Source organism: Tympanuchus pallidicinctus, unplaced genomic scaffold, assembly GCF_026119805.1.
Source record: "Tympanuchus pallidicinctus isolate F22 unplaced genomic scaffold, pur_lepc_1.0 scaffold14, whole genome shotgun sequence".
NCBI classification, from domain to species: domain Eukaryota; kingdom Metazoa; phylum Chordata; class Aves; order Galliformes; family Phasianidae; genus Tympanuchus; species Tympanuchus pallidicinctus.
Genome location: NW_026294659.1, coordinates 8242122 through 8254960, shown reverse-complemented (window position 1 = coordinate 8254960; position 12839 = coordinate 8242122). Strand labels below are relative to the sequence as shown.

At 34.9% G+C, this 12839-nt stretch overlaps 1 protein-coding gene across 1 annotated transcript in view; it reads left to right on the top strand.

Annotated features, from left to right (window-relative positions):
- Positions 1 to 12839, top strand: part of CFAP47 (cilia and flagella associated protein 47) — a 252315-nt gene that overhangs the window by 186715 nt on the left and 52761 nt on the right. Inside the window, exons 55-58 of the mRNA XM_052674366.1 lie at positions 692 to 803; positions 2780 to 2884; positions 6274 to 6430; positions 11780 to 11875. Coding sequence (XP_052530326.1) covers positions 692 to 803; positions 2780 to 2884; positions 6274 to 6430; positions 11780 to 11875 — 470 coding nt within the window. The remainder of the gene's footprint in view (positions 1 to 691; positions 804 to 2779; positions 2885 to 6273; positions 6431 to 11779; positions 11876 to 12839) is intronic.

The window sequence follows — 12839 nt, the reverse complement described above, 5'->3', positions numbered from 1 at the left end:
CATTTTTTATGAAGCAGACTGAGTCCATGTATAGACTATTTAATAATAAGGCATACTTCAAATGATTTTCCTTTTCGGAGCCTTTTTTTTTCTTGGTGGCCTTGGCATTCTAAATTAACTATTTGATTAAAATGTTTCAATCCAAAGTTAGATGTATAGAAATTAAGAAAGAATAGTTATAAATGAATGTGCAAATTAGGGCTGAGAAATAAATGGGAAGGTACCAGAGGAAGTGTGATTCATTTAATCACTCTTCTATCTAGAAGTTAGGCATCAATTTCAAGATATGAAATCTGAGTTGCTACTGTAGTCAAAGAAAAGTGATTTCACATCTTACTGACCTACATCAGGTTGATACCAGTTGTTTCTGAAAATGTTTTTCTTCCAGCTAAGCACTGAAGAAGCTAGACAGCCCCTTTAATCAACTAACTTATTTCAAATTCCTGGAAACTGAAGTTGAGTGAGAACAACTTCAGCCCTTAATGATCGCCAAGAATTAGAGTAGTTTTTACTGTGATTAATCATTTATGATATTAAGTACGTGTCTGCACTAGTGGTGAAATACTATTGCAATAAAGGATAATTCTTAGTTTTAAAGGAACTTATTAAAAAAAAAAAAAGAGGTTAATAATAGAATGAAGCAGAAGGTTTGTAATTATTAATAGCCATTGTATACATGTATTTTTTCCAGGTGGGTTCATCTCTACATACCTCTTTTTAATCCTACACATGAAACTCTGAAACTAGAAATTGCTAACAGCAATCCTAGCAATTTTTCAACTGAGACCGATCCAAAGCATCCTGTAAGTAGACTGAAAAAAAAGTCTCAAGTTGAGCTGTGTTAGATGAGCCAAGTTAAAAAAAGTGTGAGAGAAAAATCTATATTTCCTAGAGATTGCCTAAAACCTAATTTTGACTAATATTTCTTATTTAAACACATTTATTTTAAGTACTGATTTCATTAATGATACTCTTTCCTGATACCCAAATGAATTATCCTCAAGTATTCCTGAACTTTTAGGTTCTTAATGCAGTCTAAAAAAAATCTGAATTCTTTCAGTCTCTTGACAGTTTCATGTAACTAGAAGCAGCTTCATTACTTACTTGTAAACTGACAAATAATTGCAAGTGAAACCTGTAACTGCTTTATATGGAACATGACATGCTGATTATCTTTAAAAAAAAAATTTAAAAAATTGTTTTTTAACTCCAATGTGTTTTTTATTTTTATTTTATTATTATTTTTTTTTTTAATGAGCTGTTCAGTCTCCTGTTAGATGATGAGCTTCTAAATGAACCCTGGGCAGATGGAAATGGGGATGGACTGTGGAAAGTGTCTTTCCTTCAGGCCTGTTACTCGGGGTAACAGAGAAGATTTGCAGAAGTGGCAGTCATAGGATGGTGGCAGTTGTTTGCTGATGACAGATGTGCTTTAAAGTTATCATCCACCCACTGGATATATGAGGTTTTATAAATTGTGGACGATGCAGAGGCACTGAGCTGCCCAGATGGGAAGTGCAGGTGCTGTGACAGTGGAGTAGCAGTGGGCCCAGTGCAGTGAGCATCGTACTGTCTGTGGGATGCACAAGCTTATGGTTCCAGAAACAATGATTATCATGCTGTGGAAACTGTGAAATTAGAACTGCCTGAGTCTATCTCTGAGAGCTACAAGGTGGCGAGGAAGAGCAGCAGAGGCTTCATTAAGGGCTTCTGCCCCAGGGCAAGAGAGCACACTTCTCCCTGCTACACCCACCAGGGGCCCTGGCTTGGCCTGGGAGCCATGAAAGTGTCCAGGAGCCCTGGAGCCTCAGGAGGCCATAAACTCTATCCCTATCATGGCTCTGCTTACTGCCTGTGGGTGCAGTGGGTTGGGGCTGCTGGTGGAAGCCCTTGATTTAGTAACTCATGTTCAGTGCTATTTGGTGGCCTATTCTTCCAGGCGCGACATTTCCTTTATAAAAGGGCTTTTCAACACTAGCCATTGTGAGGTGATGTTTTGACCTTTATTAGTTGTAAACTATATTCATTTTATAACCATTCAAATCGATCATCTGTTATGTCTTTTTACTCACAGACATTTAAACATATGCATGATAACAAAAACCCAGGACGTTTTTATTACAAAACGTAGATACAGATGTTGTGAATTCAGTTATTGTAACTGATCGTTGTGTCAGTGCAACAGTATTTTTATTATTCATGAGTCTATTCTTTCACTTCTTACCTAGTTCATCAAAACATTTATGACCCCACTGTACTCAGCTGCTTTACTTTTCCATATGCAACTGGGACTCAATTAGTGTACTTCAGAAGAAGAGAAAACTAGAAACTTCATTTCCAATATTAGTTTAGATTAAGGTAAGAGGAAGAGAGGCAAAGCACTAGCTTATTGAAACCTGACATGTATCTGCCCTATAGGGCAATTTGTTTTTGGAGGTCAATATGATAACCTTTTAGCATCATCAGTATGCTCAGACACTGAAGCCATGTTCGACTGGTATTTGTGAGAGCCGCTGTCCATGACCTTGGAGCAATCAGTAACACCAGCTCTGCAGTTTCTGGGAAATAAATGAACCTGCAGTGACTGCCACTAAGATTGTTTACTGCACTACACTTGCTACTTTAGTAGCCAATGTATGCTGAAAGCAGAGAATGAATCTGGTGGAACACATTAATTACATAAACATCAGCACTGTCAATACAAAGCACAAAAGAGAAACTGACTCAAAATAATTTGTCCTTCCCTCCTTTCATTGACCTCTGTCTTACATTTGTACAGATAATTGTTGCTCCTCATTCCACCACTGAAGTACCCGTGCAATTCTGTCCATCTGCCCTAGGAAGCGGAAATCACAAAGCATCAATAACCTTCAAATGTTCTCAGGTATGATACTGTATTTGCTGCTCACAACACATGGAATTCAGAATAGATAATACTTTTAACAGTCATGTCAGTATAGGTTTCAATCTGAAGGTCAAGTTGAAATTTAATTGCTGAATGCATAATGAAAGAGTAAATGCAAAGATGTTCTGTTTACACTTTTAGAATTTGAGGTAATGGACTAGGATCTTGAATTAGTAATGAATACTACTACTAGCTTTCTTGGTAATTAGACAGTTTGTCTGTATTTAGTGCTGCCACAGTGGCATTTCTTAGTATTATAGCCTCTGAAATTAAATTTCTTGATGCGTTTCCAAAACTTTGAATTGTTTCAGTCTGATATGAACTATTAAAGGTCATACATCTGACACTTAATCCTTTCAGGTTGGTTGAAAGTATTTTTTATTTTGAGTGTCTTAGAAGAGTTGGCATTTTTTTTCTCTGTGCATTTTCCTGATTGTTAATGAATAACTACTAAATTAAGAAACATGAATCATCAATGTGACCTATTAGGTGACTGAAAATTGCATTTGGAAACAAAAATAAAAATTGATAATATGATAGGTGCATCAATATTTCCTCACGTGAGCTGAGTGAAGCATTTCCTGTGCACACTATTTCTTCTCTTTATTCTTTTTGTACTCTCAAATATCTTAATAGTGAGCTGTGAATTATTCAAATTGAGTGCTACCAGAACTTTTCAGTTCAGCTACCAGAACACTTTCAGTGTTTTAAGTGATACAGCAAAAGGAAATTTTCTGTATGAAGAAAATAAGCAGTGATAGAAATGATGTGGTAATTTCTTCTTCGCTAAAGCATTTGTAAGAGATTATTTGTAGGTGCTGTCAGCAAAACAATTTTTTTCAGGATCTCTCCTCTTAAATACTTATTAATGATAAAGACAAGGAGTCAGCAATCCTCTTGAGAACAGTGTGTGTTCAAGACCCGTTCAAGAGCACAAAATGCTATTGTCTTGTCTGATTTGTAGTCGTACACAGAAGTATTACCTCTATGTTAAAAAATATTCAAATAATTCATCTAAACCTTTCAGGAACAAACTGAGCCCTATCACCTCAATCTTGTCATTCAGTGCATCTCCTTTCAAGTAGTCACAAGTCTCCAAGTATCTCAGTCCTTCTAGCTGCTTTGTCCCTTTAATGTTTTCAGTATCTAAATTTGAGTGATCTATTTATGCCCGAATCTTTTGAATTTTGTAAATTTCCATTCATTTTCACTGCTACAATTCTTACTAAATTAGTTCTAGGTTATTGTAGTTTGCTAATAGTTATGCTGATAACTGACAGTGAATATTTGCATTTATAACAGCCATTATCAAAGAATGTTTCTTGTTAGTGGTGAATGCCTCAAACAACTTGTAATCTACATTGTTTTCCCTCTTTTGATGTCTCTGATTAAATATATCCAAATGGACACTTAAGCCACCTGAAAGCTGAATAGCTGATTCATCAAAAATCAGTTAATGACAGTACTTATAGCATAAGCCTTAACTGTTTCTGATTGTGCTTGGCTGGATTGAGAGAGACTGCTCTGTGATATCACTTGCTTCATTTGTTTCTAGTTTGAAGCCGCACTAGAAGCTCTTCACAAAATGAATCTGAGTTTAGCACTAATCACTGTGCTGTATTTTGTGAAATCTAAAATCAACTTTACTGGGACAACAGAAATGTCAGCCTTAACACAGCTCATGCCCAGATATCTGATGTATTTCTTTTATCCTGCTATCATATCACTAGAATTCAAGTGTAATGTAAAGAATTTAATAGTAGCAATAATGTTAGAGTGAAGATGAGCCTAGGTCCTGCCATGTTATTTGCTTAATTTTCTAGGTTTGTTTTTTTCAAACATTTTTCTTTCCTCATGAGTTCTTGCACTGAGCATTCATGATCTTGAACTCTGTCACACAGTGGGTGAGTAGAAATAGTAACTGCAGTTCAGAGAAAATAGGCTTATCTTAAAATCTATGGAATTTTTTGTTCTTTTATTTTCCAAGCTGACTTCTAAATTTTTTTTTTGTCTTTTTCTTTAAAAGCTCAGTTTGACAAAGCTTCAGAGTGTTGTTTTAAAGGTGCTCAGCACTTGAAGCAGTGGGGTTCAAAAAGTCTCTGCTTGTTAGTCATAAAGAGCAGTTTGAAGTTGCAGCCTTCTGTATTTGTAGACCATGAGCCTGAGCTTTCAGCAGCAAAGCTCAAATCTGATCTTTAAATCTCAGCTGCACAAAATAGGAACACGTGCATCCTTTCACAGTATTACAGTGCAGAATTTCTTTCTGTGAGCAAGGTTGTTCACACAAATTTACGGTGGGCCTGGAAAATATTTTTGGATTAGTATCTTTTCACAACTCTTGTATTAAAAATTTTGTAGTAATAGTTATATGATAGTTATTTACATATTCACTTGTGGTTACTGTGACTGCTTTTTTTATTAGCTAGTAAGATGTATCAATTATAAGCCCGTGTATACCCACCAGTAGCTTGACAAAACTAGGCTTTCTCCTCTTTTATTTTTCCTTACTTCTATTTAAATATTTTAGACATGGCTGACTTTTACCAATAAGTTTATTTCATTAAGGTTAAAAAATCTTTTTTCTTCTTGTATCGAGTGAATCTTTCTAAAACAATAAAGATATCATGGATAATACCAAATTAAGCAGGACTTTCAATCTGCTTGAGAGCATGAAGGCTCTGAGTGAGCTAGATTGGTGGAGAGAGTCCTTTCTCATGGCATTTAACAAGGCTAAATCCCTAGTGCTGTATTTGTACCCATGCTGTGGTATAGGGAATGGGGTATAGGGAGTAACAGGAATGTTGCCTGAAGTAAAAGGCCCTTGAGGTGCTGGCTGAACATGAGCCAGCAAAATGCCCAAGGTGGTCAAGGAGTTTAATTTCTTCATTATATAGTTGTTAATGTTCCTTCTTATCTTTCAAGTAACATTATATTGCTGTTCCATCAGTGAATTACTTCCCTTCATTCAGTGTCTTCCCAGGAAAACTTATCATATAATGCCCTTTCAATTTCTATTATATGTGCTTTGACTTGCCCTTTTGCAATCACTCATATATTTCCATTCACTACAGTGAAAGCTGTGACTACCATGAAAGTTACATACAAAAAGGAAATGTAAGCATCTCCCAAGGTCCCATATGAAAAGTCTTCAACAGTACTATTGATTCCTAGATAGCAATACACATGTGTATGATAGCTTCAGGGAAGAAGAAACAATCAAAGTGTTAAAAATCACTCAAAACAGAAAAGAGGCGTAGAATATTAGAAGAAGGAAATAAACAGTTTGCCTTAGTATATAGTATAGTTCTGACTGGTCATATAATAAATAAATAAATAATAATAAATAATGACACAGATTTCATCCACAGATTAAGGAATGGATTTTTTACCTTTCGGGGATTGGTCTTCCACCTCAGTTGATGGAACCAACTACCATAAGTGCATACATTGGCCAGGGTTCTTCTGTCATCATAACCTTCAAAAATCCAACTTCTGAAAATGTGTTAGTAGATGTCATGCTAAAAGGTACAGTATTGTTTTTGGGTTGGAAGAGGTAAGCTTCTTCATTAGCAGTGTCTGTGAGACAGGATTGCATTTGTCTCATTCCATTTGTAAGCAACAAGTGTATTGTATATCATTCACATGCACCCACTATGTTGCGTGAGCTGGGAAATAACATAAACCTGTAACCTTTTGTATCCTGCACTTGTGTACATGTAGCTGGTTGTTTATTCTGAACTACACTTCTAGTATTTCGATATTAGGAGATTCCATAAGAGAATAACATAATAACATAATTACAAAATTAATAACATAAGCATAAGAGAATAACGAAGTCAAACATGCACAGGTAAATTTTAAGTTGGATTTTCTAGAGTCATGCCATGATTGGAAGCTTGTAGTGCATAGAATAAGTGAAGAAATGCAACACCAAAAAAAAACCAAACAACAGATTCATGTTTGTTAGTTGCAGTGAATTCATGCTTTTGGATAAATTACAAATTTTGAGATGTGAATTAGAAATACAAAGACTTGAGAAACTTAACTACATCACACACTAGAAAATTGAGTGCAGTTCTCCAATCTGCTAGTGAAATAAACTCTTATAGAATCACCACCATGTGAAGTCTCCCTGCAATAGCAATCATAGACACCTGATTGTTTCTTATAAGCTTGCCATGGTCACCATTTTTATTTGATCTATGATTCTGAGAATAAAAAAGACTTTTCAGAGATCTCCTGAGAATCCAGTGTAAGTTCTTCTGAGCCATCATTTTGAATTGATGATACGTTTCCAAAAACGTCTTACTGTATTTGCATTCTTGTTGGTTCCTAGGCTTAGATCTGCAATGACACCTTAGTTTTGTTATATCTATGCCATATACTATACAATTTCTTTAGAGTAATACAATTAAATGTTACTAAACTGAAGCTGAAAAACAAATAACAGTCAAAACTTGCTGCCAAAGGGGCATGTATTAATGTGGTTTGAAATGGAGATGAGCAGCTTATAGGGAAGCAATAGGCAATAGACTAGTTAGAGCAGCTTTATGCATTCAGATCCACAAGTCCAGATAAAATTCATAAAGTTATGAAAGAGTTGGCCAGTGTGATTGTGAGGGAGAATTCATGTTGACCAGGAGAAGTCCCTGATAAATGGAAAAAAGTTATATTATTCCTTTCTTTTAAAATGTTAGGAGAAAGACTGAGGAAGTGGTAGGTTGATCAGTCTCACTTCAGTCCCTGATAGGGTCAGTAGAATTAGACACATTGTCTTGTACTCTGTGCAGCGCATTCCTCTCCATTTCCAAGCACATGAAAGTCAGGAAGGTAATCAGAAATAGTCAAATGGATATGCTAACTGCAAATAATGACTAGCCTGATTGCCTTGCACATAGAAACGATTAATTATGCAGATGGAGGGGGAGCAGTGTGCAGTATACTATGATTTAATAAGACTTTTGTTACTGTTACTTATATCATTCTCATGTGGAAGCTGTTGAAGTCCAGTCTTGATGATTGGGCTGCTGAGTAGGTTGAAAGCTTGGCTGAAATACTGGTCTCGAAGGATACTGATCAGCAGTTTGTGGTCCTCTGCTGCTCATGTATATTGTACTCCAAGGACTGATAATGAGGTCCATATTATTCACAGGTTTATAAATTATATGGACAGTGACACAGTGTGTAAGGTAAACTGGGCACAGTGTCTGACAGTATGAGTGGCAGACTTTCGGTCCAGGGGGACCTTGATTAGTTGTTGGAACATCTCTTTTTTCTAATTGCTCCTGCTCATCTACTCATCAACCTGGGGGCAGGTGAGAATATAATAAACTTTTAATGTTACTACTAATGCAATCTTCCTTCCTTTGTATTTCTCATTCCATCTCCCCTTTGTGCTTAGTATATGTATCTCAGATCAGACACTTAAAGAATTACTATGAATTTCTAGCTATGCAACCCACCCTATGTGATCAGAAATTAATTATGTTATTTCCTGAAGTGAAGATATGCATTTCATATATGAGATGAAGCTTCCCACTGCACATCACTGAGTGCAGCGTGTGAAATGGAAGCTGGTATTCTGATCTGTACCAAGAAGAAAGATTAAGATAAGCAAGCTGTGTGGTTTGAGCATAAATCTAGTGCCAAATAGCACAGTTTACAACTTTATTCCTACTAAATATTATTTTTAAGAAAGCTAGTCTAATCTACTATTCATACAAGAATAGAAAATGACAGACAAACTTCTCCTCAAAGCAGTATCTTCATAAATGTTTTACAGAGCTTAAACATTGGTACTAAAATGTACTGTGATTTAATCTAATTGTGATGTTCTAAGGGACATCAGTAGAACTTGCATTGCATAAAGTTTTTAATGAAAATGTGGTCATCTTTCTAACTGGAGCATCAACTTGTCCCAGGGAGATTTTCACTAATAGAGACAGTGTGGAAACAGCTAGCTTAGTCGAAGAGGGATGTTGGCTTTTATGCATCAGAAGTTTGCAGTCTATTTTACTGTACAAATCAGTACATGTGATCTGTGGAGTTACTAAGAATTTTCTTTGAGAAAATTAATTTATAATGTCATCTTTATGGAACTAAACCTGTGCTTGTCCTCTAAAAACTGTCTTGAATTTGTTAATCAGGTTAATCTGTAATGTTAATAATGTTAATTTTCTAATTCAGTTGCTGCTGGTGAACTGTAAATACTGTTTGCATGTTTATGATCATAATAAGATATTCATATTGTCTTTAAAAGAGTTTGTGCACTGCATGGTTTTTTCCTTGTATAATTATTTGCCACAAAACCTATTTCCTTCTTTTCAGAGCAGGAGAAATCTCATCCCACATGCAATATTTTGTTTAGTATTTCTGACTTTTACATGATCTGGAAAATAATTCTCATAATGACTTCTACATTTAGTTTAATTTTATTGTTGTCAAGCTATAGTTTCATACACAAATTCAGATATTGTAGATACCATAGCAATACAGATATGGTAGCATAGAGTGCAGTAGAAGCCAATTCATTTGATTGGTGTTTTTTTTTTTCAACGTTAAGAATGAATTTGCCACCCTACAGTGCTAATCTGTCAGGTGAGAATGTAATCCTAGTATAAATACATTCGTTTTAGTACACTTCCTTTTCTGCCAAGAGATGAATTTTGGTAGCTCTGAATTTTCTCTTTCTGAACTTTTTTTTCTGTTTATTTTGCTTGTGTCAGTTTATTAATGAGATGTCCAAAAATTAACAGTATTTGAAGACCATATGCATTCCTGTTTTATAGACAAAACTACATTTCTTACCTATGCTGTGATGCTCCATACTTCATTTTAATTTCACTTGGCATGAAGTGCATATTTTTTGCTGTTGGATCAAGCACAAACAGATCAGGAAGGATAATATTATTACTTCAAACATAATGATAGTAACCTTCCATCCGACTTACTAGACTAGACTAGGAGTTCTAATCTAAGAAAGGTAGTCTTGATATTTAAAGAGACAGTGACAGCCTAGTAATTCTCAAATATTTCTGTTATTTTTTTCTAGAAAAATCCATAGAGTAAAAATAGCTATGTCAGCAGGTAACTCAAATTCACAGTAGTTTTGGAAGTGCCTCTGAGAACAGCTCTTGAGAACCTGCAAGCTTATTAATTTAAAATCATGCAGCTAACATCCGTGAACGTCTTAGCCAAATTTTTAGCATAGGATCAGGTTACTGGATGCATTCCCTTATTAAATCTCATGATGAACTTCTCACAGTTATTGGGGGCGAGAGAGAGAACAGAATGGGGAAACTGGCAGAAAATAGTAAGTCCGAATGCAGAATGAAATGTTTGATTGATCTTGATCTGAAATTGTATTTCAGATCATGTACCTCTTCAGGGTGGCAAGAACGAAAATAGGACATTTCAATTAAATTGTAAAACAGCAAACATAAACTATTAAAGATTTACTTTTAAAAAAAAGAAGAAAAAGAAATTAAAGAAGTTTCAGACACTAGCTGTATCTTGGTTTCAATCTTTTGCCTAGACAGGCTCAAAAATATGTTTAGAATTGCTTAGTTTAGCATTGAAAACAGAATTAATTGAGAAGTGCATAATTGGACCATTTCTGAAGCTGTATTTTCATTTCTGAAGATTTGTCAAACCCAAGAGCATTGTTCTTCAGAAACGGTTCTGTGAATTTTGAATGATATTTTAGTGCAAAGAGGGTTTTATTTTGGATAAATATAGAACAAGTAAAACCACTCACCATTAGAGATTTTTTGATGAAGGTATGAAATTGTGGACCTGACAGCAACTATGAACAAGAATTTTTCCTTCCTGGGAACTTTATGCATATGTGTTGCTTAAATCTGCTGCTCTTACATAAACATTCATGGCTACATTAAGAATGCCTGTGGGAGTAATACTTACCTGACAGGATGTAATTTGTCCCAGTTTGAACCAGTGATCAGAGTTACAGAATACGTGAACACATTGCAGATGGTTTTTAATAGTTGACCTGTTTCAAGTTGAATGTAATTGCTGCTGTGGGAACATTGCTATACAATTTTTCTACCAAGATGTTACAGAAGCAACAAAACTAATATATGATTTATAGTACTGAAATTGCCAGTGAAGACTCAACCACAGAGTCTATAACAATTGCCCCTAGGTACTAGTGGTTAGTTAACGTCTAGAACACTTTAGTTCAGTTGACGTGGATAATTTAATTTAATGTTTTCAATGGACAGAGTATATTTTAAAGTTTAACAAAGAAAACTGCAACTGTTTTGTGGAGGACATTCACTTCAAAGATTGAAGAGCTATGATCAAATAAAATATTAAAGTTACAATGATAATTAGGAGTTGGGTATGTGAAATTGGTTCCCTTTTGGAATCCAATCTTATCTGCTTTATCAAAACCAATACCCGTGGCAGCATACAATGTTGCTTTTGGTACAGGCATATGTCACAGTGATATTAAAATAGCTGTCTCATATTATTGATTATTAAGACTTGCTTTATTTCCCAGAGAAGATTTCATGCACATTGGTTCAGTCATCTCATTTCCACACAAAAAAAATTCCAAACTAAGATTGAGACTTATAAAATGTACATTGTTTTTGTTATCTAAAAAAGAGTGTCTTTGCTAATTTGGATATTGTTTAACTGCAAATGATTTAAACTTTGCTTTTCTAGGTAGAGTGTTGTATTTCAATTGCATTTAAGAAAAAAATCCATATGGTAGCTCTATTTATTTTCCCATTTGCAAACGTATTTTTCAAAACATCCATATTCGAATCTCTCTTGTTAGGGAAAATGTTAAAACACTTTTAACTTCTAAATGAGTTTCCCTGAATGTGGATTGTTTTTGTTTCTCATTAGATCAGGAGCAGTGCAGCTGTTATCTCAATGCATCTGTTCTTTCTGAGTCAACCAGTAAGGAATCTGCTTTCCACCTTTTACTCAAAAATACACGAGGTATGTACTTTATTGTATTATACTTGGAAATTTTTACAAAGTGTCATCTTTTATGGTCCGTCAAATCTAGAGTTGATATAAAATTCAGCATTTTATTAAGCACAGCTCTTCCATTTGATGCACTGAATCTGACTGACATGAAAATAAGAATTAGCCCAATGTAACTGAAGTTTGTTTTACTTAAAAAATTAAAAATAAATCAAAGGGGTGTCCAATAAAATTCTTATCATGTTTGATTTATTTTTGATGGCTACTTTTCTCTTATCTCTGCAATGATTTGCTTAGACATTTGAAAAATCAATTCTTTTATAAATAATGTCTTAACCATCAAAACACAAATGTTTGTAGGAATAATGATTACAAATTAAAGGACACCTGGATGCCTACCTGTGTGACCTGCTGTAGGGAACCTGCTTTGGCAGGGGGGTTGGACTCGATGATCTCTAGAGGTTCCTTCCAACCCCTACAATTCTGTGATTCTGTGAAAACAAACAAGAGGGCTGTAGCCTGACCCCATAGTACCTATTACACCTATGATATACAATGGTGAATGAGCCTATACAGTACTGCAGTCTTGATGCAGTCCTAGAAGATGCTCTGAGTTAAGAGACTAAATTCAAATAAGTAAAGTTGTATTTTAGAACTATCATGTAGAAGAAAGCAATCGTTAAAATTCTGAATTAAATTTAAACTGAACAGCTTCTTTAAAGTTCTTTGTTAGGAAATCCCACAGTAAGTTACTGTTTCCTAAAACTTGAAGCACCAGAAAGGAAAAACGTGTAATTAGTAAGAAATTCTTTTTAAAACAAAATGTTTGCTTGTTTGAAGAGTCAGGTAAGGGTAAAAGAAAGGGGTAAGAAATCACAGTAATAAATGTGTTAAGCATTTGATGACCACTTTACATTTTACTGAATTTATAGAAAGCAAAGTAAGAATTCACAATTATGTTGATATGTTTATTTTC